The 27470-nt window shown below is 37.7% G+C and overlaps 1 protein-coding gene across 3 annotated transcripts in view; it reads right to left on the bottom strand.

Annotated features, from left to right (window-relative positions):
* Positions 1-27249, bottom strand: part of PHF20L1 (PHD finger protein 20 like 1) — a 57121-nt gene extending 29872 nt beyond the window's left edge. Inside the window, exons 1-10 of one of the 3 annotated variants that reach the window (XM_059489158.1) lie at positions 27168-27249; positions 26056-26161; positions 18741-18912; positions 18516-18600; positions 17655-17743; positions 15102-15164; positions 11283-11490; positions 10502-10633; positions 5677-5759; positions 1705-1957 (exon numbers count right to left, since the gene is read on the bottom strand). In XM_059489158.1, the coding sequence (XP_059345141.1) occupies positions 1705-1957; positions 5677-5759; positions 10502-10633; positions 11283-11490; positions 15102-15164; positions 17655-17743; positions 18516-18600; positions 18741-18912; positions 26056-26138 (1168 nt within the window). In that variant the 5' untranslated portion in view covers positions 26139-26161; positions 27168-27249. Of the gene's footprint in view, positions 1-1704; positions 1958-5676; positions 5760-10501; positions 10634-11282; positions 11491-15101; positions 15165-17654; positions 17744-18515; positions 18601-18740; positions 18913-26055; positions 26162-26556; positions 26626-27167 lie in introns of those variants that run through there. The other 2 variants (XM_059489167.1, XM_059489177.1) reach the window with 2 other exon arrangements.
* Between the last annotated feature and the right edge of the window lie 221 nt (positions 27250-27470).

Genomic DNA, 27470 nt, shown 5'->3' with positions numbered 1-27470 from the left:
AGGCAGCAAGTTACTTATAATGGAAGGGGCGCAATAGGATTTAACAATAAACATAACAAATTATTACAGTTAAAGATCTAAAAAGTCATGGATAGTATTAACATACAACTTAAAAAAAAGATTGAAAACAGTGTTTAATTTTATATCCCACCTCTTGCCTTCTGATAACCTGATATCAATACCCCAACTGAAAAACTGTAACACACACTGCCGATGTGTGGCACAGTAAAAAGGCTCCAGAACTTTATACTTAAAAAAACCCAAACAAATGGGGGAGGAGGTTAATATATATAGGCCTGATTCATTAAAAACAAAAAACCCACGTTCCCCTACCTCTCTTCAATATTACCCAGTTCCACAAAAATTTGCCTTAGAAAACCATTTGAGTTACTATTACACTCTCTCCTTTTTGTAAGCAGTTTTTAGAGTCAGATATACAGATTTAAAAATTAAGACACAGCAAAACTAACTTTCCACTAGAGGTAGAAAAAAGTTGGAAGCCAAAGATTAAAGACCACACTAACAAGATTCAAGCTACTAAGTAACCAAGTTTGAAATTAGCTGTTTAAAAAAATATAGCTATACAGAAATCCAACTTAATCCAAAATAAAAGCATGCTTCAGGAAAGCTACTTACCATTGTTCTAGGGGTGGGGATAGAAGGCGTATTACAATATAGATGATTGTTAACATTTTGTGGGGACAAAATACAATTTTTACCAATGTGTCCTGAATAAAGAAGGCTGAATTTGCACTCCTCCCTCTGCCACTCATTTAAAGTTATCTAAGAGCAAAGATTAAAAAGAAACTTATCTCATAAGTGAAAATACAAAATCAAGGTTGAGGGGAACACATGATGCAGGCTGAGTCTTCCATCCTCAATCTCTATACTCAAGTGAAAAAAAATGTAGCTTTTAACTTACTGAAACCTCCATATATGTTAACCTTTGGTCTCAGCATTTAATATTCTTTAGGCAAAGAATCTGGCACTAAGCAAGACTAAAAACCTAATGTAATCTCAAAAAAAATCATAGAAATACCTTAATATTCACAAAAAATAGCATATTCAAGCATGCAGCATAAAGCTTTCCCTATTCTTCTGATAAACAGCATTTTCGTGCTTGGCAAATCAGTTACACAGGTTAAGAAGCTGAACACCAATGGAATTTTTCTGAGACAAGGAAACACAATTTTTAACATTTCTCCATCACAGATCTTGAACCCATCTTCTCTTTCACATCATGTTTGGAGAAAATATCACATAAGGTGAAGAATGCCACAGCCAAGAGGTACAGAACATCAGCCTGCTGAAGGTGAAGGTTCTCAGAGGAGGAAAGGTCCACACCAAAGTGTACGTCTTTTCTTTTTAATGAATCAGGCCCTTTTCAGAAGGGAGGTTTGATTTTTCCTGTATCACTGTTAACGCTAGTGTGGAGATTTAAGCTAGAGGAAAAGCCAACCCTTAAAAGCCATGACTCTATAAATATCAATATAGTATTTAAATGTATTATTTCTGATAGAATATTTCAAATGCCTTATTATGTGACTTGACTTTTAAATAGTGAGCTACCCCTAATTCTCCCGCTTGGACATTTTATTTAAAGCAGATTCATTTTTAAAAGCAATAGCCATTTACAACCAAAGAAAATTTCTGTATATCTCTTAGAAGTAGTTACGGAATTTTTTTTAAAATGTCTGTGCTCACTAGTTTTATTTATCACAGCAGAAGGAAGCTGAGAGACCAGCGTCAAATCCTCGACTTGTATTAATTCTGGGGAAAGTGGTGATTTAGGGGGCTTTATACACCCGGAAGAATCTCCAGATTCTTGTTTGCATTTCTTGCTGCGAGCCTTTCCTGAAGACAAAGTTGAGGATAACAGTGCAGGTTTCTGAATGTTGGCAGAACTGCTAATATCAGCTTCATTTTTTTTCTGACTTTGTGGTTTAGGTGAAATCTCCTGAATAAATAATAAAAAATTGATACTTTTATTTCAGTTTCTTCGTTGTAGTTCTTGTATTCTATTTTGATCTTTTTAAAAACAATTTTAGTACTCAAACACATAATAAAGCAACATTATTTTAAGTACAAATGAAAACTATTTAAAATGCATCACATTCTATTTTGCTTTTTTTAAAGGAGCACTACCAATTTTTTTTCAGTATTCAGAATACTCAAGTCTTACTATTTGAAATACCTGAAAATAAAACATTTTTCCTCTATTCCCAATTTAAAAATGAAAGAAAGTATTTTTAGTTTTCTCTTTCACCTCCCCTGTAAGTGCAGCCTCCAAGCAGAACCTGGAGAACAACTGTTCCCAGAACACACACACTGATGCACCACCACAGAGCATCTCAGGCTGGAAGGGACCCAGAAGGATCCTCAAGTCCTCCTCCCTGCTCCTCACAGGGCTGCCCTGCTGCTGAATCATGACTGGGAGCATTGTCCAGACACTCCTTGAACTCTGGCACTGCTGTGAGCAAACAATCCTTCCTCAGGAGGATTGGAGCTCTAAATAAAGTTGCCAAGATTTTCCCTACACACTCATTTCCCCAACCAGAGGCAAAAAACAAACAAGCAAACAAAAAAACCCACACAGTTTTTCAGTAAAACTATATTTAACAAGGAATTTGTATTTTTGAGAAACTGAAAAAGTTGATAATGCTCCTTTAAGGAATGTCTGAAACAATGAGAAATTTCCAATGCTGAGCACACTCTCACACAACCCGTTCAGTGCTGGGAGTCTGGATTTCACCACATTCTATGTTTGTGCAAACATGAAGAAATCACAGCTTCTAGCACCACAGGGTTGGACAGATTGCTAACTGTCAGGGGAAAACTGGCAGATGAAGAGTTAAAACAGTTTTTGAAGGAAAAGAAGTCAACATATAACACATCTTTCCAAATTCTCAATTTTCATCCTTCTTAACACAAACAGGACTATTTTTAGACCATTAGCATGCATTGACAGACATTAGCACTTTAAATTTTTCACTGGAAGATCTTCCTACATTACCACAACTGTGCATGTGTTACAACTTGCCTAATAAGGCAAAATCTGAATATAATTTCTTAGGCCTGTCTCCCTTCTCATCCCAGTTACATCATACAGCATAGTAGCATCTAATAAAACCATAACTAACAAAGCAGAGAGGTACTTGTAGAACGTGTGCACTACTTTATTCAAACTAGAAACATGGTAATTTGAGGGTATTATTGAGATTTGTTATAAATTGCAGTTTTATTTTCCACTAGAACTTTCCATGTTCCAATGGAGGAAAACAAAACAAAAAAAAAAAGTAAAATAAAACCCCACAAGTGCATATTCTATGTCTGTAAAAGGGCGCCCCTGAATGCTACATGAATGGCTCGCTGGGAGTATCCTGTAAAGATGCAGTGCAAAACATCCCATTCAGCAGACATCAGTTCTACCTTGCATAACTCCATTACACACATACTAAGTGCAGTTTATTCATTTAAATAAAATATTCCATGAATTGTAGAGTATACCTATGCTGGTTATGAGAGGTATTACCAGAAATTAATTAGAGTCGTAACTTGTAAATAAACAATTTTATTGTTCATCTTCACAGATGTGAAAGACATACTACAGCATCCATTACTTTCAAATTACAAAGTTATTTAAACAAGATTAAAAAAATTAAATTAAGATTTTGATAAGGTGCTTAACCTCTTAACAGGACAAATTAACATTAAAAACCTTAATGAATTAATGTTATCCATCTACTCAGGTCTTGGTCAAAAGGAAATATAACATGACATACCCTAATACAATTAAATAAACTATCGTATCTGCAACTAATTGTCTGAGGTTTTGGGTTTAAGACAACTGTAAACTAAAAATGTATAAATATAAACAAAAACTTGCATCAACAGAGTCAGTTTTCGGCTATTGGCCTGAATATTTCTACCATATTCTGCATTACATTATTAAAAAAGCCTACAAGATATTTTATCCATTCAATTTTATAGCAGTAGCAGACAAAGCCTCTAAGGAATGTCAGCTTCATTATCAGAAAACCTTTTGGGGAGGGTTATAACTCGGCCATTTTAATTTCACTTTGCACAGGAACTCAGGGAAAAAAGCTTTAAGCTCAAAAAACATCCTCCCCACAGTCAATCATTTAAATGTTTGTGAGGTTTCTGGTTTTAGTTATACACAAAAGAATAGGACAATTTGGGATTTTAGACGCCTCTTTAAAAGAGCTTAACAATTATTTCGAAAAAAATGAGGTTTTTCAGACCATTAGCATGTAAACAATGACAGAGACATCTTGTTTTTTATAGCTGATCAATAAAACAGGAACAGCCGAGTTACTAAGTCTGAGAAATAACAAAAAGGTTATAGTAAATATGCACTGCAGTTTATACTGTTGCATACACAGTCTATGTAAACCACAAAGTCCCATTCACCGCAATGGGATTCTGCATGGCAAGATTTACATTGTAATGATTCTCCCAAAAACAACATGCTGTAAGCCATTTCACAGTTTTTTGCACATTGAAAATATCACACACAGTAGCAAGAAAATCATAGCATCTTTAATATGCAAAAATTTGAGAAATGGAATGTCATGTCAGTACACTGTAAACCTTTATGCAAAATATCGGTCAATGCATCGGCACCGCAGGCTCCACCAGCCCTGACAGTGACAGCATCAAAAACAGAAATCAGGTTCCATTGACTCTCATCCAATGCAGCATCAATGGAAAAACCAGAGCAATGCAATTAATATATCAGCTCTAAAGAACCAGTACAACCAAAATATCAAATCAGGTTTGGGGTAGGGACTGTTCATAGAGTGTGCCGGGGCTAAAGAACAGAAGTGCTCATCAAAGAATTGCAGGCAGCAAGGCTACTTTGTTCAAATGCTGCTGTTAAAGAATGAAAATGCATACAAAAAAGCTGTATTAAAGATACATTAAGGCTCTGATTTAAATAATTGAAAAACAAAGATGTCCTGAATCAAGACTACTGTTCATCCTTAGCTTGCTTTACCATGCTCAGGCATTCAGCCCTTTTAAAATGCAAGATAATGCACAACTCGGAGTCAAGCAATGCCTGAACACAGTGCAATAAGCCAAAGACAAAATGGCAGCCTTCAGATCCTGCCAATAAGCAGATTTAAAAATCAGACCCTTAACATTATTTAAAAGTTTCTTTTTTGTATTTATTAAAATACACACTCTTGCAAAATGTATGGCTCATTGAGCAGTTCATAAAACACATACAAGCCTACAACACCAAATTCTTACAATATAAAAGAAACTTCTTTTAAAAGAAGTTCTAAGTGATGTCAAAAACCCTGTTTCAAACACAAATCAAATTTGTGTAAGGGCCTGTTTCTAAGCCAGTCATCATTCCAGCTATAAAACTGGACCTTGGGACACTGGTCTCCTCGTATTTGTTGCACGGAGACTTTATTTTGTTTTCTGTTAGTTTTCTAACACAAAAGCTCATTATTGAAATTCAAGTTAACACTGTGTTTAGAGACAATTAAATTCCATACTTCTGGCTCTGCCAGAAATGTAAACATAAGATAAATTTTCAGTTCCCTGTTTATCTGAAGGGGAAAATTTTTATGTTGTAGGTACTATATCTCCATGGCACACTCCAGTGGGAACTTTGCAAAAGAATCAAACTCTACCATTTCATACCTGCTCCAGGACTGGAGCTGTTTCTTTGTTGCCTTCCTTTTTTTCAGCACCATCTGCAACAACAGCTTTGGATGCCAATAAACCTTAGGAGAAAAGGTGCGGATATTTTTAGTTAGAAGTACCTTGCAACAAGAATTCCTAGAGAAAGAAGTAAAGTACTGAGACAAGAAATATGAACTGCACAAATCTACAACATGAGCTTTTCTGAAATGGCTCCACACAAAGCTGATCACTTTGAATTAGAAGAAATAAAAAGTTAAAGGACATCCCAACAATGGCATGCTTACATAGGAAGCATTTCTTTGGCATATTTACTGACAAGAAGAAAATCAAATTATCAATTCTAATATGAAGCTTTGCCATTTTTCCAAGGCCCAAGCACCTGAGCTTTAAAACCAAACAAATGATAGAGAAGTTATTTTTGAAATCAGAATTATTTATAAAACTTTTCTCTCTCCCCTTTCCAGTCTTTGAGAAAGTCCAGACTTTGAGAAAGTCACATCAGAATTTGTATTACCACTTCTTAATTATAACACATACAAACCTTTCTTAGACATAATACAACCAGGGATTTAATTTCCAAACAAAGAGCTCCCAAATTACCTCAATAAGATGACCATATTGGGAGCAAATATTAGATAGAGTATGTAACTTCAGTCACCAACTTATGTAACATATCACTACTACAAAAAATCTTTATACACAAGGGGAATACAAATATAAGAAAGCTTTCTGTCAGTGAAATATGGCAATAGCTTCAGTTGTACCTCACACAGTAACTTTCATTGCCTAACAATGCAGGGACAGAACAAGTTCTACACCTTTAAGAAAATATAGAACTGATAAAACCTAAAAAAAAATGTGAATAAAAATTTCTATTATAATCTCTAGGAATGTCAATATTAGGAGTGAGGAGTTCTAATCCTCAACATTAACTTGACAAATTCAGAGGGAATTGCTATTGCATTCCATAAAAATTAGATATGGCTAAAATTAATTTAAGGTTCAAAAATAACCAAGGTATTTTAAATTAGTGAAGCCTGGGTTTTCAGGAACTGTTCCAGACATTGAAACAAAACAAAAAAATTTCAGTATTCAACAATAAACACCAAGTGGTTTATCTCATTTACTATTTATGTTAGATTAAGCTATGCTTTAGTCTAGGTGACTGAAAAGCAGAAACTCAGTCCTATTAGATTAAAATGAAATTAAGTCCTATTAGATAAAAATGAAATTATCAGGTAAGATTTCAAGTCTACATTAGACTACATACAAGATTTAGGTTTTATGGGCTTAAATTCACATTTAAATCAAGTTGCAAAAATTGCAGCGTTCTTTGTCTTTGCAATCATGCATTTATATCAAAAAAGTGTAAAATCATTTTCAAAGTGAAGTTGAGTTTTAAATACAAAGGTAAAACAAGCTACAGTTTATGATAAGCATTTGTGGTCCTGTAAGGCACAGGCTGCCCAGAGAAGAATGCCCCATCCCTAGGGGAGTTCAAGGCCAGTCTGGATGGGGCTTAGGGAAAGCTGGTCTAGGGGATAACGTTGAATTAGATGACCTTTAGGTTCACTTCCAACCCAGACAATTCTGTGATTCTCAGATTCTCTGATTTTTAATTTTGGCTAGATAATCTCTGCTCAGAAATTCAAGCTAGTAAATCAATCCAGAGTCAGATCTGTCACTATATAATCCTTATGACTTCCTTTTTCTTTACACCATGAAGTATTTTTCTAACCAGGCACCATGCTTGTAGGACAAAGCATCTTCACAACTACTGCAAACCAGGACTACAGGCTCACCACCCTGTCTGTAAGAGCACCTAAGAAAGCAAAAGCAGGGAGTGGCACAGTGAACCAGGAATGTTTTGTTCTGCAAACTCACTGTAGTTATATCTAGTTTCAGGTACCAACATGCCAGAAGACATGGAAGCAAACATTCCAACAGGAGCAAAAACTGATTGGAAGATGACATTAATATGTGCTTAGCAGGGGATGTTCTTCACCTTTGGGAAATGCAACTGCTACCAGTGCTAGCAGCAAAAGAAAGGGCAAAGGAAGGAACTTTGTTTTGTTGAATGGTGAGCAGGGAACACCTGATGAAGCTGTGGGCCTTGTGGCAGACAAGATCCTTCTCCATCAAATGCTGAAATCCAGGGAACAGTTCCCTTCACACAGCCTCCTGCAATAGTGTTTTGCACTATTTTCCCCAACACAGCCATAAAATCCTGGTATATGTTTTCCTAACAGCTACAATTCTTTTATTATTTTATAGCCACTCCAATGGGTACACCAGCATTATTCCCAGTCTTCCCTCAAATCTAAAAGCTTCTGTTGCTGGAGACAAAAATGTTACAATTCAAGTGTACACTGATATACAATACATTGTATATACAAGCATTTAATGCATAGGAAATAAACGTGACAAGGATTAGCAGCCACATTTTCAAAATGTACTGGTATAAATGACTTACTATGGTATGAACTGCAGAAATGTGTTAATTTGAGAACAGATACATGAAGTACCTACAAGGCAAGACAAATTTCTTCTTGCAGCTAAAGGATTAATACATTTTCACTGAAAGGTAACACATCCTCTGCTAGCCAAGTATGTCTTGTGGAGACAGACACTGTTTTTAAAATGGTAACAGAGTCAATGGTTTCAAAATCATGTTGAGTTTTTATGAACCTGTGTCACTGGTACGATTCTCATAATGCTCCTGAGGTAATAAGAATCTATCCACAAGCACAGGCAAATATAATTTCTAAAGGTAAAGGTTTTTCAGCTGGTTTTGGTGTCTATTGCTACTAACTGCTATTGGAAAGAAATTAACAGGGCTCCATCAATATCCATCTCCAGTCTCTACATCTTCTACTACTACTGCTCATGGCAGCAATTAAATTGAAACTTAACTGAAAATGTATGTAGCATGGGAAAGGAAAGAGAAATGGGGCTGATAAATTTGACATCCATTAACAAAACCTGGAACCAAAGAAGGAGCCTTCCAGGAATGACAATCCTGGAGGGAGAAGATGGGTTCTTCTAAATACTGCTTCCTTTACACAAAAGGAACAGATCCTTTTCATCCTTTTTTGGATGAAAAGCTGGACATGAGCTGCCAACACTCTTCTGGGCTGCATCAAAATCACTGTGGGCAGCAGGATGAGAGAGGTGACTCTGCCCCACCTGCCCTTCTGTGTCCAGCTCGGGGGTCCCTGCACAGGAAGGACATGGACCTGCTGGGGTGAGTCCAGGGGAGGGACCCAGAGGTGGTCAGAGGGCTACAGCACCTCTCCTGTGAGAAAAGGCTGAGGGAATTGGGATTGTACAGCTTGGAGAAGGCTCCAGGGAGACCTTACAGACCAGTGCCTAAAGAGGGTCTAAAGAGAGCTGAAGGAGGGCATTAATTTAGAGGGGCATGTTGTGATGGGAAGGGAATAGATTCAAACCTGAAGAGAGTAAATTTAGATTAGACAGGAGGAGTAAATTCATTCCTAAGAGGGTGGTGAGGCACAGATTGCCCGAGAAGCTGTGGATGCCCAATCCTTGGAAGTGTTCAAGGCCAGGCTGGATGGGGCTTTGAACAATCAGATCTAGTGGAAGGTGTCCCTGCTTATGGCAGCAAGGTTTGAAGTAGGTGAACTTTAAGGTCCCTTCCAACCCAAACCATTCTGTGATTTATAGCATTTTATTTTTACTGATTGAGAGACTGAAACAGAACCACTCTCATAAGAAGACTGACTGAACATCCTCCACTGCAGACCAATGAAAGGCTGGATAAGCCAAAACTAGTATGAAAAAACTCTCACTATGCAGTTTAGTAAATTAGGTTATTTTTGTTTTACAGAAACAAGTAACAATTTTTATCTAGTTCCAAAAAAAAGCCAACAAAAAAGCCCCTCTCATTTGTAGCACAGAAAAGTTTACCAGCCTTCACATGAAATACTATTGACTAGAATAATGAGTGGAAGGAATTTCTATCTTAGAGTGTGTCCAAGGGCTCCTCTGTTAAGGCAGACACTTCACAACTTTCTTCAACCCAACTTTTGAAATGCATCTGATACTTTGCCAGCACAGATACAAACACAAGACTTTGTCCTAAAGACTGACAGGACCAAAGGCAGCAACACAACTTTCTTATTTGCAGGACCATAAATTGAAATAATTTTTTCACAGGTAAGTAAATTTCTATTAAATTCTGGAATAAATGCAGTTCTCAGCTTTTAAAGATAAGACAAATTATTTGATTTCCTGTTCTAGAGAATGTATTCTGTAGTAACATTCCTGTTTTCGATTAATATCTTTGAGCAATACAGATAGAGAATGAATGCTTAGACACTGAAAAAAAAATCAGATCTTTATAGCTTCAATTTGTAGGGATGTTTATTTCTAAATGAAAAATTTTTTAGCAACAATTTCACTTTGGGGAAAAAAGATTTTCTGCTTCTCCACAGCTAACCCTAGCTTTAATTTACAGTAGTATGCAACTCATGACATTCTTAAGAAGTTGTATAAACCCAAATCACCCAATAATGAAGAAAACTGTATAGCTAGAGGTAAAATATGCTCAAGAAATTCATCAATTCAGGATGGTTACTATACTAAAAACCTAAAAAGACCAAGTACAGTCTGTGACCAATTTATGAACCAGGTAGATTTTACCATTTATGAATTCCTTTAAAATTCTAAACAAGTAGTGACTGCAGTGACCATCTGCCTCATGAATGTGCTTTATGCAATCCCCTTCAGCACCTTCTTTAAGAGCATGAATATTTCACTACATGAAAAAGGAACAAAGCCAACAACAAAAAAAGTCTTTTACCAGTGATCTTGTTTAGGCGAGCTCTCTTTGCCTGAAATGAGTTGCCTAGATTACTTTTCCTCTTGTGTGATAACGTGCTCTCTGCCTGCACAAAGGCCATCTTTGGGACATCCACTACAGGAAATCCTACTTCTAAACACAAGAAAAACCTCATTAACTCACATTTCATAAATGCATAACACCCAAAATACTTGAATATTTCAGAACTGCTAATAGAATATGGTAGTAAAGAAACTTTAAATGTTTATGAAAAAGGAAAATGATACATTCTGAAGATCTAGAATTACATATTTAAGCAATAAATGGCAATTATCGAAAAATTTCTACTTTTTCTGAATGTTATGAGAAATAAGCACTAAATACTTTAAAGGAACAAGTCTTATCAACTCAGATACAGTTTCAAACACCCTGAATATGGATGTATCATGCATATTGGACGGTTTTGTTTTTTTTTTTAAACAAGATAAGGGATTATCTCACAGGGAAGCGAAGATCCAGGAACATCAACCAAATTGTACAATGAAATCATTAATAAAAAGCTATGTTCTACTCTTGGTGAAGTTAGTTAGAAGTTTAGCACAAGCAGTAAATGCTGACTGAACTACATTTATCTGACAAATATAGTTTCTGAACCAATTACCATTATGTACTAGAAGATTACCATAACAGCAAATGTGACATTTTCCCCTAAAAATATTGGTTATTACTTAACTGCAAAATTAGCAACAGGAGTTCAACACTACAGAAAAACCAATTTTGTGTTTATAGAATGCGCTTTTACCAAATGTGTCACTAGATGTAGGCTCCTCTTCCTTTTTTTGGACTTCCTGCATGATTGTAGAGGTTGAGGTTTCTTCCTTTTTTGAAGGGACTTTTAGCCATTTTCTGTCCTCTTTATCTTTATTGCTGTTTGCACTGGTTCTAGGTTTACTTCCTGCTTTGTTCTTGGCTGCTGCAGCAGCAGCAGCTTTGACCAAAGCTATCCAATCCTCCAAAAAGGAAAAAATGGTGAGTAAGTATTATAAAGTGCCTAAAACTCAAACAGAAAATACTTGCAAACCCAGAGAACTTTATTTAGAAATATTCAAAGGAAATTCAATTTATTTTTATGGTTACTACTCAAAGTGTGGTAAAACTGACCTTCCCAAATTTCCAAATAAGCTTGAAGCATTATCAGTATGTCATGCGGATAAAAAGGAAAAAAAAATCTTCCAAAAAACCACTGTATTTAGAAATCTGGCTGAACACATTCCCTGTTAAATTACTTTTTATGTCATTGCTTTAGAAACCCAGGAGCTCCCAGTACGAGAAGACTGACATTTTTCTTACCCTTCTGGCTCTGAAACACACAATTCCATACTTGTTGACCTATTATGCAAAGCTACAACTGCCTCAAAGCAGAGCCCAGCTGCATGGAATTCCTCCTGAACTAAACTGATAAACCAGAGATAACTCCTAGCTCATTACACCTTTGTTTCCAGAGCAACTACAGACTCTTTTACTCTTTTTGTATTACATATTACAGGTTTCACTCACTAACTTCAATAAAGTACTCTATAACATAACTGAATTTCACCATCTATATTTAAGGTAATTACGTGTCATTTTGCATAATTGCTTATTTGTACCATACAGAAACATTCAAGGGGTGAACAATACATCCCACTCTAATCTACTTTTTGACATTTAGACCAAGTCAAGCCACCCCACAAGGCAATAGAGAGAACTTCCTAGGCTGAGCCAAGCTCTTTCCACTAGTTTAGAGCAATGAGACTCCAGCCTTATGTCTCCTGAATGTCAGGGTTCAATCTGACTGCCAAAATTGTAACTTGATCCTTTTGACTGAAGTATTTTTTTGAACTTTCTATAACACTGAGGTACAAAATTCTTCCGTGGAGAAGTTATGTGCAATACAGAAGGCAGCAGAAATGATCAACCAGTCAGAATAAAGCATCTGAGTGCTCTGAATTACAAGTACTACCACACACAAAAAAATATGAAAAAAGCATTTTGTCTAGTTACCCATGAGTGCTTTACAAATAGTACCTTTTTTTTCCAACTGCAAACAGACTATTTTATTCTGGAATATCTCCTTGTTGGTCTGTCATCATACAAGATACCTAAAGTAGCTTGATTTTACAGATCTTGTTCCAATGCAACCTTTTCACCACTCATTACATATTATAAACCTTTCAAGTTTCTGTTCTGTTGAGGGTTTCTTTGCCTTCTTTGACATATGAGGAAATCATAACACCAATACAGAGTTAATTCTCCTTGCATCATGCTTTCCTTTTTCCATAGTTCAATACTTTTAGATCACTGCTTTACATGGATTATGCTTCTTCTTTGCACCAACTTAAGTAATTCGAAACAGCAACAGTTTTGATTCCTCTAAGATAAAGTGTTCCATGTCCACACTGTCAGTGCAAGATACAGACACTCAACACTTTTTTAGCCAGCAGCAAAGTTTGGAAGCACTTTGGTAATGCTCACACAACAGGCAACTACTGAGTCCACTTGGTGACATACCAGCACAAAGGAGTGTGTCTAAGTGCCAGCTGCATAGCCAGGCAAGCACACAAATCTCTCTTTTGGGCAGCCAAAATGAGCACACCTACCAGCTCCAGTCCATCCAGGGCCTTGCCCATCCAGCAGGACAAAGAAAAGATTGAGCTATTTGTGGTGGTGAGGAATTAGGAGACCTGAGAATAGAAGTCTTACACTGTACCCTGGCTAAGGGATGAAGAGATCAGTAACATGGCTGGAGATGAGATCTTATGATAAAAGTGGGAAGGGGAAGTAGTGCAGCCTGCATGAAAACAGCTTTTAAAGAGCACCCTAATTTTCAGTCAAGCTAAGCACCCTGGAATCACAAGCTTTGAGAAGATACCAAGCTTCAAAAGACAATACTGAGCCAAGCATCCTGGTCTAAGTGCAGCTGGTGCCACACTGAAAGGAGTTTTGTGGTTTTCTTTTTATTTCATTTCACTGTTTGGATACTGTTCTTACAACATGGAGCTTACAGTAGCAGGACACATAACAATGAAGCAAACAAAGGTGGAACACTCAGAAACTAGAGAAGAGACACATTCATTATGGTGACAGTTATACTTTTTTCCAAGATTAACATGTAAATTTAAACTCAGTGAAGAAAACCTTAAGTAGTTGGGATGGACGAGATTATGACAAGAGATTTCTTCCAACTCAAAACAATTTTGTGATTCCGAATTGTTCAGAAACTCTGTGGGTCCATTTTTGTTTTGGCTCTGGAGTAAACATACAGGCACTAAAGTGACACAGTTAATGCCTGCCTTTTAACCTTGAATACTGCTGAGTGCTCAGCAGCACAGCTCCTGACATGTGAGAATTATTTAGCACCTAAAATGGTAAGGTGACTATATTTCTTTTCTAGAGCACAGGAATTCCTCCTTCAAAATGATACATTTGTGTCTTTTTCAGAATTTTTACCAAGAAATTAACAAAACAATAGAAGAATAATAGTGGGATCCTGAAGCATGATAAATTCTGAAATCTTCCTCAGGCTAATAGTATGTTATCTATTCTATCAACCATAATAGCAGGACACAAAATATCATAGATATCGCAGAAACTAGCTAGAAATTTTAACAGTAGGACAATTTCCCAGATCATACAAAGCCAAGGACCCAAATATGAACACATTTGAAATTAACAGAGTAAAAGCAAAATCCTTCTAAGAGAAGTTTTCCCTACTTTTCTTTCATTTCCTGACATGTCTCTCTATTGGAAGTAGTTGTGTAACTGAACCAGCTACTCTGCATCATCCAGCCTGATACCCCACTTCCCTCAGTACCTCACCTTAGTGAGCTTCTCATTTACATATGTAACTTTAAAAAAAATATAAAATACATCCAAAATGTGTATTTCCTTCTTTTTCTTGCTTACTAAAATTCAGCTTTCCAGTAAGCTGAGAAAATTGACAGGAGAATAGTAATGACCCACAGCAGTTAGAAAACAAAGCATTACTTTATGACTACTGAGGAAAACTGTCATTATGCTAATTAGAGTCACTAAATCAAAACACAGGAAACTGCACGATCAAGAAATACATAAGCAGAAATTACTTAACAGCCTTACACATCAATTGGCTAAAAAACTTGCATTTTAAAATATTCCTTGTGTAACCATAATCCTGCAAGAGTGGGAAGGCAAAACCAGAAGAATTTCCAAAATCCAACCCTTGCGTCAGCAGCAGAATTCACACATCCATCGCTCTCCCTCCACCTGCCTACAACCACCACCTTTTTGCTTCTCCACAGTACTAAAGATTCAGCTGCTTTTTCCTCTTCTGTCACACCATAACTTCCAACTCCCACACGTTCATACATTCACATACATAAAACATGAATCTATAGACTGGCTGATTCCACATCAAGCCTGGATTCCTTACCCTCACCTTTCAATTCTACAGTCTGCCCCACCTACATCTCGGCTCACATTGTCTCCTGTCACATCTTCTTTTTTCCTCTGGCCCATTCGCAAATCCATGCTTTTTCCTCAGCTTCCTCTTCCTGTGTGCCAAGTCCCCTCCCTCTCCTTCAAATCCCTCCTCAAAACTCACTTCTTTTGGTTCGATTTCCGTCACTAATCTCAGCTCCGGCGCTATCTGCTCCCTCTCGCGCGCCTGATTACATCGAAGATAAAACAAAAAACATGAAACAGAAAAAGTAAGTTATCCAAACACTTCATATGTGCTCTCACAAGGGCAGTCTCAATATCCCTTTTTCCCCTCTCTGTACTATGTTAGTGACAGATCTGTGTGATTTTGAATAATTTGTACTTATCTGAACCACAGCTGAGCCTCGAGACTCATTGAGGCTGAGGCTCATTGTCACTGAGACAAATATTTTTCACTCTTTAAAAATTTTGCCTTTCCATCCTCACTGCTGAATTTTATTAAAACACACATCTGCTGCAACTCAGAAATAATTTGAGTGCTACAGCATCTACAGTCTTTTCCTTCAAGTCACACTAAGCTCAAATCAAAGTATTAACTAATCTCTATCTCCTTCAAGTAATTTGAATTCTGCATGCTTAGCACACACCTTCCACGAAGATCTTAAAATTTCTTAGACTTACTGATGCACTAGAACTTGAACTTTCTTAAGCTTACACTCATCTCTGGAAATGTATATTTTAGTTTGGATATGCAGAAAATACAAATTATAAGTTTAAATGAGGCATGAAGTGCTGCATCTGACAAATCTATTTAATTTTTCCAATCAGTTTACACTCTTGCAATTTTTGTAACCTATACATAAATTTTAGTAAATATTTTCTTATAAAACACATAATGCAAAAGAACAAAAACATCCATGGGAGTTTGAGGCTTAAGCAAAGCTCAGCCTCAGAGAATTGATTTTCAACCAAATCTTAGATCATGTTTTTATTCTGAAATAACACAAAAACACTTTAAAAAATGAACATTTTTCCATTCCATTATATGCCAAAGAAGTTGCAAGAAAAATTATATCTTGCCTTTGAAAGCCACAGACTTTGATGCTTATTTCTTGTTTTGCAGGATTAAATGCTACAACTAGTATCAATAAGCATTACAGAAAGCAGAGTTGGAGGTGTTCTTGTATCCAGACAACTTAAAATTCTAAATCCATCTCAAAGTGTAAATTTGTGCCCCCAATTCCTTCTCAAGATTTCATTGAAGCAGCCTACATTCAATCCCCGAGATGCATAAGTGGCACCATAACTCTCAACTACTGAGAAAAATTAGAAATAACAGATGAGCTGGACTGCCACCAAACAAAGTCTGGACAACATAACGGCTGTGAAGTAATGGATTTACTTTTTTTTTTTTAAGTTGAGATTGCCTGTGGCCTAAGGAGTAGTAACTCAAGATTAGACACAACATTGCTCCCTAGGAAAAGCACAGGACAGAATCAGGGAGTTCTTTCCACTGCCACAAAAGGCTTATTTCTTTTTGGTCACAATCACATTACCCAAGTTTTGCTTTTTGTAAGGAAAAAGGAACACTCAAGCTTCTTAAGTTACTGCCATACTGACAGTATTCCTTGAAATACTACACAGTGGTTCTACAGAGTTACTGTAAGACTGCAGCAAGAAGCCAGGGTTAGTGTGACTATAGATTTCAGCTTAATCTCCTTCAGGAAACATCTTTTAAATAATGCAGTGGTGTCTGCACTAAGTTCCAGTGTCCCTTGCATAGTGGATCAACCCTACCATACAGCTACCTTTACCCTGGAGGCCAGGATGTGGAGATGCTTTCAAGCCAATCCAATTATCCACGTGCCCTGGTCACAATATGGATGGCTACAATGGTAATTCTGAAATATTTGAAGTCTACAAAGTTAGGAGTATTCTGAAGAAAACTAAGAGCAAAGACCAGCTTTCATGGATTTTGTCTTGAATAGTTTCAGTGGAGTAATTTCTCATTAAATATTAAACACAGTTACCATGCAAAATAAATGCAATTGCATTTCCACTGAAAGCATGTAAGAGTTTTCAATGATGTTTCCCTTTCACAAATAAAGATAGGCCTAGTGATTAAATCATGCCTCTACTTCATAGCCTTCCTCAGCTTCCATTCAGCATCTCTTCTTTAACAGCAACTGGACATTATGAGACAAGAAATAATTAACTGTCTGATTGCCCCAAAGTTCTCATACAGAGGGAATAACCCCAAAGTCATGTTTGTAGGAACATGTGGGCAAAAAGCTCTCATAGTGGCAAAGAAAAGACATGGACAGAGGGTGGGGAATAAATAAAATTTAAAAAAAACATCAGCAGCACAGACTGCTGACAAGCTAAAGCTTTTTTCCTGAAAAGACAACAGAGGGAAAAGTCACTGGATGTCCCTGCTTCTGTAAACTCTGTAAGACAAGGCTTTGTGAAGAGATTAGTTGGCAATGGAGTGTCCAGCAGCCAGACATTTCAGTGAGGCAAGGCCACTTGAGCAGCACACTCTGAGGCACCATCCATAAACTAGTGAAGCAAAGCAGTGCAGGGCCTAGACAAAGACTGATTTCAATCTAGTTGCGCTACTGACACTTCTACTGTCTCATGATATAAAAAAACAAAACAATGAAAACCCAAACAACTACTCAAAACCTAACAAAGCAATTGCTTTAAGCATCCTTACCTGCCCTTTTGCATCCTCTGGCATAGATTTGATATGCATCCTTTTAAGACATCGAATGACACCATCATAGAATTGCACTGTGAATGTTCCTAGAAACGATTGATGGAATCACTATGAATAGTTAAAAACAAACACATTTTGTAACTATGAAAGCTTTATGTTTTCCATGTTATTTTGTATGACAAGAGTAACCAGGTGTTACCACTAGTCAGGATCAAGAGATATAAAAAAACCATAAATGATGGACTCAATGAAACCCTGCTTTAATACTGTTAGTCCTTGCCCAGCTGGGCAATTTCAAGCATGTTTAAGCTATTGAGTCACTTCTGCTCATAATTTATTGAAATAATCATGTAATATTTAAGATGCCACTCTAGGGAAAAAGTTCAATTCACGTGCAAGTCTTCATTTGCTCAAAATTGCAGTAAAAATGTCAATTTTGTATGTTCATTAGAAATACCACCACTGTGAAGTATTTAATCTGTGCCCTTATTTTCCTATTTCCATTGTTTTTCTTCGATAAAGAGAACTAAGACAATTATGAAAATTTAAATAGAACATTAACTCAAATCAAAAATAGCACAAAATTGTCCTCAGACTGTGCACAGGAGCTTTTGATCATTGAAACAGTAAAAACATTTTAAAAAGCATTTTGTTTTTTAGGAGAAGACAAAAAAGAGGTTTTAAAATTTGATACAGATAAAAGACAAATATTTTACTAAATTTGATATATAAAAACATTTTCACTTAATATTGGGGCAGAGAGGAAAACTTTATAGCTATATCACTTTTTAAAGCAGACTAAATCTACAGCACAGAATTTTCAAGCAGGCCTTACCAATGAAGCACTGCAATACATACCCTCTTTATTAATTGCTTCAATCTTTGCAGGGTAATATCGACAGTCTGTCCAACGAGCTAGGACTTCTTCTCCAGGTTTAAAATCCTATTTTAAACAAAATTAGCAATTAATATTTAAATAATTTAGATTTTTTTTCCTAAAAATTAAGTATTATGTGCTAGAGAGATTTAATGACAAGTAGAGCAGCTTACAAAAGTCTAAGACAAAATAAATGTACCACTTACAACAAATTCTTCATCATCCTTCAGCCCCTCTTTCCTCAAAGCTGGTCTCTCCAAAGGTCTCAGCCTGTTGCTGTCCCAGTAAATCCACTCATCGTAGCGATGGCTCCAGCGCTCAAAATGCACCAACATCTTCCCCTCCTCATAATCTATCTTCTCAATTCGAGATGGATACCTGAGTGTTAAACACAACTGCTAAGTCTCAAAGGTTTCTGTCTTGGTTTAGATACAATAGTGCCTACAGGATCTTCCAGAAAGTTGTATTAACACTCTGTACTGAAAAATCTCTAAGTCTGAGAAAGGCTAAGTAACTGAAATGATTGGATAACATTTAGTTCAAGAATCTATAAACAACATTGAAAATTAGAATCGGGCAGAATTCAGCTCCTTCTGCCCTTCAAAGAAGTATTGAAACAGATTCAAAAGTGCACAGAATCTCCTAAAAAATAAAGCAAGCTAATTACATCACTGATTTTTATCAGCATTTATATTAGGGCTGCTCTAAAGTTAACAATGTGTATGGAAAAGAAAGACCACAGGAAAAGGACAGCTGCCTTTAACAACCTGTTTTCCAAACCAAGTACTACTGTGAGCCAATAGTAAAACAGCAGAGCTTGAGCAACCAATTTCCAATCCTACTGCAAATTCTTTAGCTAGAAAGGCAACTGACATATACAGGGAACCTGTCAACATCATCAATTTTGAATATAATCCCTCCAAAATACTGATTGTGCTCTTAAAGGAGTCTCTAACACTAAGTTCTGACTAAAATATAAGTTATCAAGAAGTACAGGATTTCCTTATTTCTTACTAACTGGACTGCACATTAAAACAAAAGATGTCAATCTCAATTTGCTCCTTCTTTTCTCCTGTGCTACTTCTTCAACTGCAGTGGTGTATACAGCTTCCCAACATTTAAATATCTCACTGATTAAGAAAATCTCTCTGATTTTCTAGGTTACTACTGCAGCCACATTTCACCCTCACACCAGAATTCAGAGACACTCCAAGTTCTTGTTGCATTTCGCTCATCCATAGATTTCAGAAACACTAAATATTTTTATATCCATTCTTTAAGACCCCATCTTTTTCTTGCTGAACTTCCAAAAAAACCCACAAAGTTTTAGTCTAAAACTGAAGCCTCTGATTTGCCACTCCCCTAATAAAATCTTTTTCAAATCACTTTTTCAAATCTTTCAAAGAAACAAGATCAGCCTCTCTTCCCCCTCTAAAGTAGACTGATAACAACAATCTAACAAGAAAGGTGAAACTGATGACCTACTGCATTAAAACAGAATGTAAAACTCTTGGGTCAAACCTGTATCCCAGCAGCAACATTCTGGTTTAACTCTGAACAAGGCTTCAAGAAAATAAGTCAGCCATGAAATGGTTTTCCTAAGCCCTGCCTCTGATTATACTTTCTTTATAAGTCCATATGCTGCTACAGTTAGAAATTTATTATAAAAAAATTAATTATAAAGTTTCTAGGTTTTTTTCATCTTCTGGAGAGTTCCAGTTTCAGACTTAGAACTTGACACTAAAACACCAGAATAGCAAAGCAGAGGAAAAAGTTAAGTTACTGTTACAACAGCAAGTGTGTGAAAAACAATGTAACCTAAAGGAGTCCCAAGCAGAAGGACGACACAGAAGACTTTTACCAGAGGGAAAGAAGGAAAACCACCAGAAAAGCAAAGGAGAGAAAGTTCATTTTGCAGCAATCAGAAATTCAAGCACCAAGAACAGTGCTGCCCTTTCCAGTACAGTTCAAAATTTTAGCTTTATTGCATGCCAGCCACCAGTGATGCAAAACTATGGTTGTTTCACAAAATTCAGGGCCAAGCAGCTGAAAGAGAATTCTCCTTTTCCTACACATGTCCAATGCAAACACTCTGCTCCCACTATGGCACATCCCTGTAGCAGCTCCCCTGCTATGGCCAGGAGCTTCCTCTGGTCAGCAGCAGCCAAGGCAACACTCCAAGCACTCTGTGAGACAACAACAGGAGGGACAAAATGGGAAAATCCAGCACTGACATGGAAAGAGCAAACCACATAAGAGGGGAAAGTAAAATGCAGAGCACACTTTAGAGACAAATATTTTTAAATTAAGATAATTATAAGGAAAACTCAGCAAGCCAAGAATCAAGACATTAATATATATACAAAATCAAAAGATAAAAAGTTAGCATCAGTTAATAAAAGAAGAGGTGCAAAATGTTAATTCTCATTAGAGATCACTTTAGATGAGACAAGAAGCTCAAGGTATTTACAGGTTAATTTCTCTTTGCTAAATATGATTTCTGCTACCACCATCTTTCTAAAAATCCATGATATGTCCTTAGAGATGGAACTGCCCAAGCCATATGCAATTGGTTATTAGGTAAGCCAAACACAACTCTGTATTTAGCAACAAACTATTATCTTCAATATCCACTAAACTTAGCCACACATTGTGCCACAAATATGCACAAACAGTAATATTTCACAATACTGATCCCACAGTGGAAAAGACCAGAACATATGTACTGCAGAACTTACTCTTGTAAATTATCCCCTGCACAAAAAGATCTTCCTGGTGATTTTGTATTTTTACTGAAAAGAATCAATTTCATGAATTAAAAATATTAATATGAAGATGATTACATCTCTCAGACTTCAGAACTTGTATGTGGAAGTTCCTTCCATCACAAAGTTACAATTAAGCATTTGAAGAAATACTGCAAAGGGAGACACAAATATCATTCTTTACAGTACCAAAGAAGAATGATATCTAAAGGCCAAAACAACTTTCTAGTCAGGTTAATTCCCCCAGCAACTAAGCCACATTAAGTCATCACAATGAAACTGATATACAGCTGGATCTCACAACACTTCATCAGCACAAACTAGAAAAACACACTCTAAAATTTGAGGCAAAAGTCTTCACTTTTCAAAAAAAAGAGAAAAAAAAAAAAATACTCAGACCAGCACACTGAAATTCAATAATCAAGGAGTTTCTTTTATGGGAAGAAACAATATTCTGCACATTTTGGGTGTGCTTTTTCAAAAACAGCTGGAAAGAGCATGTAATAATCACAAGTGAAGTTTCATCCAAATTTCAGGGGGGTTTCCTCTTGCTTTTCCAAGAGGGAACAAGAGAACTGCTGGTAGCTGAATTTACCTGCCCAGTTTACACATTGCATGCCCTCCATTCTCAGGTTCCAATCTTGGCAGTTCCAACCCATTAGAATTATGCAATATTTTTGGAAAGCCTCAGAATTTAATATGGCTTAAAAATGAATACTATGAAGCCCTGGTCAGGCAACAACAGTGTTCTAACATATATACAATAAAAAAAAATAATTGAAAACTTCCCACTTCGCTTCTTTACAGTGTAAAAAAAAACCACTGAACATTTTTTCCACTGCACTCAACACACATTAACATCCACACAGACAGCACTTTTTTTACATCATCCTTTTAACCTTTCAAAAGTGACCAAAAAGTAGCGAATTGCCTTGTGAAATGGGACAACAGGCATTTCAGACTGTAAAAGAGAATACAATATTACTAAATTTGCCCAAGATTAAACCTACAAAATCTACAAAAACACTCATAATTCCTGCCTTTGCAACACTGGTTTGGTTTAAAAAGTGCTTCCTTCTACCTCATAGAGGATATAAAACCAAATACCCTCCATACTGACTTCTCACAAATAGTGTTCTAGAGTCTGCAAAACCTGCAAACACCTCATTCTAGGTCCCTACATTTACTATACATATATTGTATTAAATATAAAGCAGACTTCACTTCCCTTTCAAACACCTGCCAGGTAACCCAGTCAACTGAAATCCAAAGCAAGGACTGTACCAAGTAAGAGTTCTCAAAGTCCTTCAGAGAAAAGACTTCCTCCATACTGGAGCAGGGGTGGAAATTGATCCAGACAATCAAATACACCAAGAGGTAGAACTGTTGTTCCAACAACTAACCTATTTTAGAGGGCTGTTTCCATTCTAGAAAGCAGGGCCATCTATCTGTACTTCATCACCTAACTTAAGAGTTTAGATTGAGCATATTAATAAAGACTATCAGAAAAACAACAGGGTTTTTTCAAATCAGTATCTGCTGCTTACAGGACAACCAGTAGAGAGCTACAGCCAAAAAACCCACACAAAAATATTACAAAAAGGAAGAGATGCATCTTTAAATACATCAGCTTTGCAGGGACAGTGTCCTACTTGTGGGAGCTGACAGCTCAAGAACTCTTACACACAGACATGCACTTGCAGGCAAGGGCAGCTCCACTGCTTTTTCACTTGCTCTGTCAGCAAAGAGAGGCAGTAGAGGATGCATGCACATGTATCAGTTTTTGTATGAGATCACAGGAGAATTCAAACTGAAAGCAACCTCAGAAAGCCTCCAGTCCAACCTCTCACTCAAAGCAGGGTCAGCTATGGCAACAGGCCAGGTTTTCCAGTGTTTTATCCATCCCAGTCTTGAAAAACTCCCATGCTGGACACTCCACAAACTTCAGGGAACCTGATCCACTGCTTGACTGTCCCAACAGGAAAAAGATTCTCCTTGAACCTAGTCTGAATATCTCATTTCAGTTTGTGCCTGGTGTCTTGGTTGTTTTGTTCTCTAACTACCTGGAGGATTTGGCTAAGGCTGGTTGATGACAGCCCTGTAGGTACTGGAAAGCTGACAGTGGGATTTCTGAAGCCTTCTCCAAGCTAAAGAAGTCATTTCCTCACTCTCTCTTCATAGGTCATACACTCTTCCAGCCCCTGATCATTTCACATACTTAATAAATTTCTATTTTGTAATTTTCAATGCTATCTCATTTATTATCTGCTGACAGATGATCAGTTTTGATTAGAGCTGCACTTCATGGCTTGCTTCAGTGGATTTAAATGGAACAAGTGGTACAAGTTCTTTATGCAAGATGATCCCCTGCACCAGCATAACTGCTGTGCTTGATAAAGGAGCAATACAGCAAAACTAAACATGCTCATTGACAGCCTGTCTTGTCTTTTCTGACCAGTTTGACCAGGCTTTCTTCTACTCTGTCACAGTACATGACAAATGACACCAGTGATCCAAACACCCTCTGCAAAAACTTCATTTAAAAGTACAGGGCTTTAAAGCAATAAGTAGTTAAGGTACATTGATGACATCTCAAAAGTTTACAGAACACAAATGAAACACCAGATGCCAGGAGTTGAATTTCAGCAACTACTACACAGGTGAAAATTAAAGACCTGCAAAAGTACCTCAAAAAACAAAAACATATTTTATTGTATTTCTTCTTACAGCCTCTAGAAGCCTTTCTTGATTAACATTTTAACTAGTCATGACCATCAGATGACAGCAAGCTTTCAGAAAAATGGAGAAAAAATTTAAAACCTTTTTAAAGACTACTTCTCAGCAAGTATGCTCAATTTGTCACTTGTAGACAGACTGAGCTAAGCAATAGCAATGCTCTTCAATTTGGCTTTTGTTAAATAATAATAAAGAGATTTCATGTAAGTTCAGCAAGTTTATTTTCTTTGAAGTATGTATTTCTGCATGCAAATGAGCAGAATGCATTCAGATTATATATAGCAAGAATTTTAAAAACATCCACCACTCCCTTATGCAACAGAAAGCCAACTAAAAAAAAATCCCATAGACTATCATTACAACCCCTGACACCCTAATAATAGCACAACAGTGGATTTTCTGTCACAAGATATTTGGGTTTGTATTATTAGTTCATTTTGTATTACTAGTTCACTTGAAATGCAGTCCAGTTTTCATTGTTGCTGTAACTGCTGAATTTTGATATTAACTTTCTTCTGTATATGGCAGCACAGAAGTTTACAGGTATTTAAACTTGACCTGGGTCTACCTGGTGTACAGATAATAAATCAAATCCTGGAAAGTTCAGGATAAATTCTATTCTTCCTGAAAACACCCAGCAATTCAGCTGCAGAGCTTGTGATATGGCCATGCCTGACAATCCAAACCTAGACAAGAACTCCAGTACTGACATGCAACCCTTCCCTGGAAAAAGCTGGGCAGGTCTGACACAAACATACACTGGATACTCAGTAATAATTTTTTTTATATTATTAAGCTATTTTTACATACTAATTTTTGTTATCTGATTACATAACCAACTATCTCTAGTCACAGAATATGCTATAAAAAAGTTTTATTCCTCTATTTTGGATGTTTTCCTTATCCTGCCATTCAGTATGCTGAAAACCCAGTCTACAGCAACAGGTAAGAACAAGAATAGTTCTATAAACCAAGTTCGTTAGAGTCCATTTATTAAGACAAACACTTTTCCTATAATTAAAATCAAAGCTCTACAAATAAAAAGTTTGATCCAACTTTGTATACTTTGTATACAGAGCACATAACACTGGAGCAGACATGTCAATAACACACAGACTTCCCTCTCACATCACTTGGAGTCACCAGGATCAGATATTGACAGGAAGATGCTGAACTCTCCAGGAATGCAACAGAAAAGCAGCTACATACCTCTACATTTCCCAGCCCTAATAAATCAGAGAGCAGCTAAGAAAAAACTTCTAAGTAGAAGCATCAACTACTTCAGTCACCTACTCTAACAAAACCAGGGATTTTTCCAACTCAACTAGCATGGCCAGCACACATCAACAGATTAGCCCACTTGCTTTAATAAAATTTTTACTAGCAGCTTTTTTCATCAGAATTTTCACAATACACATGCTGTGCAGCAATAGTCCTTGTGCCCACAATTTCCATTTTATAGTCTGAATTCACAATAGGCCTGGCTGGTTGGGAGTCACAGTTTTAAGCACTTAATTCCTCCAGCTGTTTAATAAAAACACAACTGCATCTGCCTATCCCATGAACTCCAATTCAGGATGTGGGCTTGGTTTTTTTTTTAGAATCAGTTTTGTGGACCTGTCAAGTGTGACAAGTGAACACAAAACAACTCCCCTTGCATGCCTTCAAATGAAGACAAAAGAAGTCTTTGATCATGAAGTTTGCCTCATTGACACACCGATCACCTCGGCCATGACACTGAATTCCACACTGCTCCAGAAAGGCTCTTTGCTCCCTACAGCTGCACAAGCCACCAAGAGCACAAACACAAACCCACAGGAAAGTTTAGCTTGAGATTTATGAAGTGAAAATATTTTCCTGAAAGCTAAAACTTTCATCAGACTTAGGTGGAAACTCATAAAGTTCACATGTGGAAATTGACAAATAATAGATGCACTATTTTTTATAATCAATTATCAAAGCACACAAACAACACAAAATAATTATGCTCTCAGCAAACACCACCCAATGTCTTCCATACCATTTTTGCAAATAGTCCAGTGCCTCCAAACGAGCACCAATCTCAAATGTGATTCCAGGACGATTTGGAGGCTTTTTACTCATCTTGATATTGTCTTTTCCACCACCTTGGAAGAAAGGAAAAAAGTTGCATTAAAACCCATTATGCTGTTTAAAATGTGTCATTGACAGCAAATATATTCCAGAGGGTGAAAAGATGCAAAATTTTGATCCTGACTTTGTATTAACTGCTTAGCTTACAGAAATACAGGCAGGGCCCAAAAAAAAAAAAAAAGGCGTAAAAACCCCTTCATACATACTTTTATTCAGATTTCTTTCCCTTCAAAAATATCTGTCATCAACCTTAATTCAAAACATAATAAGAAAAAACCATAGTGCTCATCTCTGGAACTCTGCTAGACTGTAATTCCTTCACATAATTTTTAAGCAAAATTTTAATTTACCTATAGTTAACATGTGTGCTCTCCTCGGGTGAAGAAAAGGGAAACTAAGAGGAACTTACCTTATCAAGAACAGATAAACATGGCCTAAAGGGCAAGTAAGATTAAATGAGCACAAACAAAAAATAAACAAAACCTCATCTTGAGTATTTCTATGCACTCATAGTCGCATTCATAGCACTGAGTTTCAGTCACAGCTGGTTTCTAATTTTATTTTGCAGCTCAGTCACTATCAAAAAGGAAAAAAAACCACCAAAAACCTCTCTGTGCAAGTACTGTCGCTATCACCGCCACATTCCGCGGTGCTCCCTGCACCAGCCCAAGCCCCCTTGCCGAGGGGCACTGCCGGGATGCGGGCTCGGAGCCTGCCAGCCCCGCACTGCGGGGGGAGCGGCACCGGCCCCCGTTCCGCAGCGGGGCTCCCCTGCGAGCTCCGCCAGCGCCGAGAGCGGCCAAGGGCGAGCGGGGGCCGGGAGCGGCGGGGCCGCGGCCACAGCGCTCGGCACAGCCGGGGAGGCCCCGCCGGACCCCCGGCCGCGGGCGGGGCCCGGCGCGAGCAGAGCCGCGGGCGCCGCCCCGCCAGGCCCGGCCGGGGTGCGGGGGCCGCCGGAGCCCCGCCGCCCGCGCTCCCCCTGCATTCCCTCCTCGCTTCCCCCGCGGTGCCGGTCCTTACCGCCCGCTCGGCTCGCTCGGGGCCCGGCGCGGCTGCCGCGGGCTGTCCGGCACGGCCGCCCCTCACCGCCCCATCCTGCCCGCGCCCCGCGCGCGTCACCGCCGCGCGACGCGCCCCGCCCCCGGCACGTGACTGCGCAGGGGCGGGGGGCGAGCCAGACAAAGAGCGGCGGCCGCGGCCCGGGACAGCGACATTGGGATAGTGACACTGCTTCACACCCACACTGCTTCACGCTGCCACACACCGCCACACAAACCGCGGGGAGCGGAGCGGTGTCCAGCGGAGGGAAAGGAAGGTGTTTAA

The sequence above is a fragment of the Ammospiza nelsoni genome, chromosome 1 (assembly GCF_027579445.1).
Source record: "Ammospiza nelsoni isolate bAmmNel1 chromosome 1, bAmmNel1.pri, whole genome shotgun sequence".
Taxonomy (NCBI): Eukaryota; Metazoa; Chordata; class Aves; order Passeriformes; family Passerellidae; genus Ammospiza; species Ammospiza nelsoni.
This window is presented reverse-complemented; position numbering and strand designations above follow the sequence as displayed.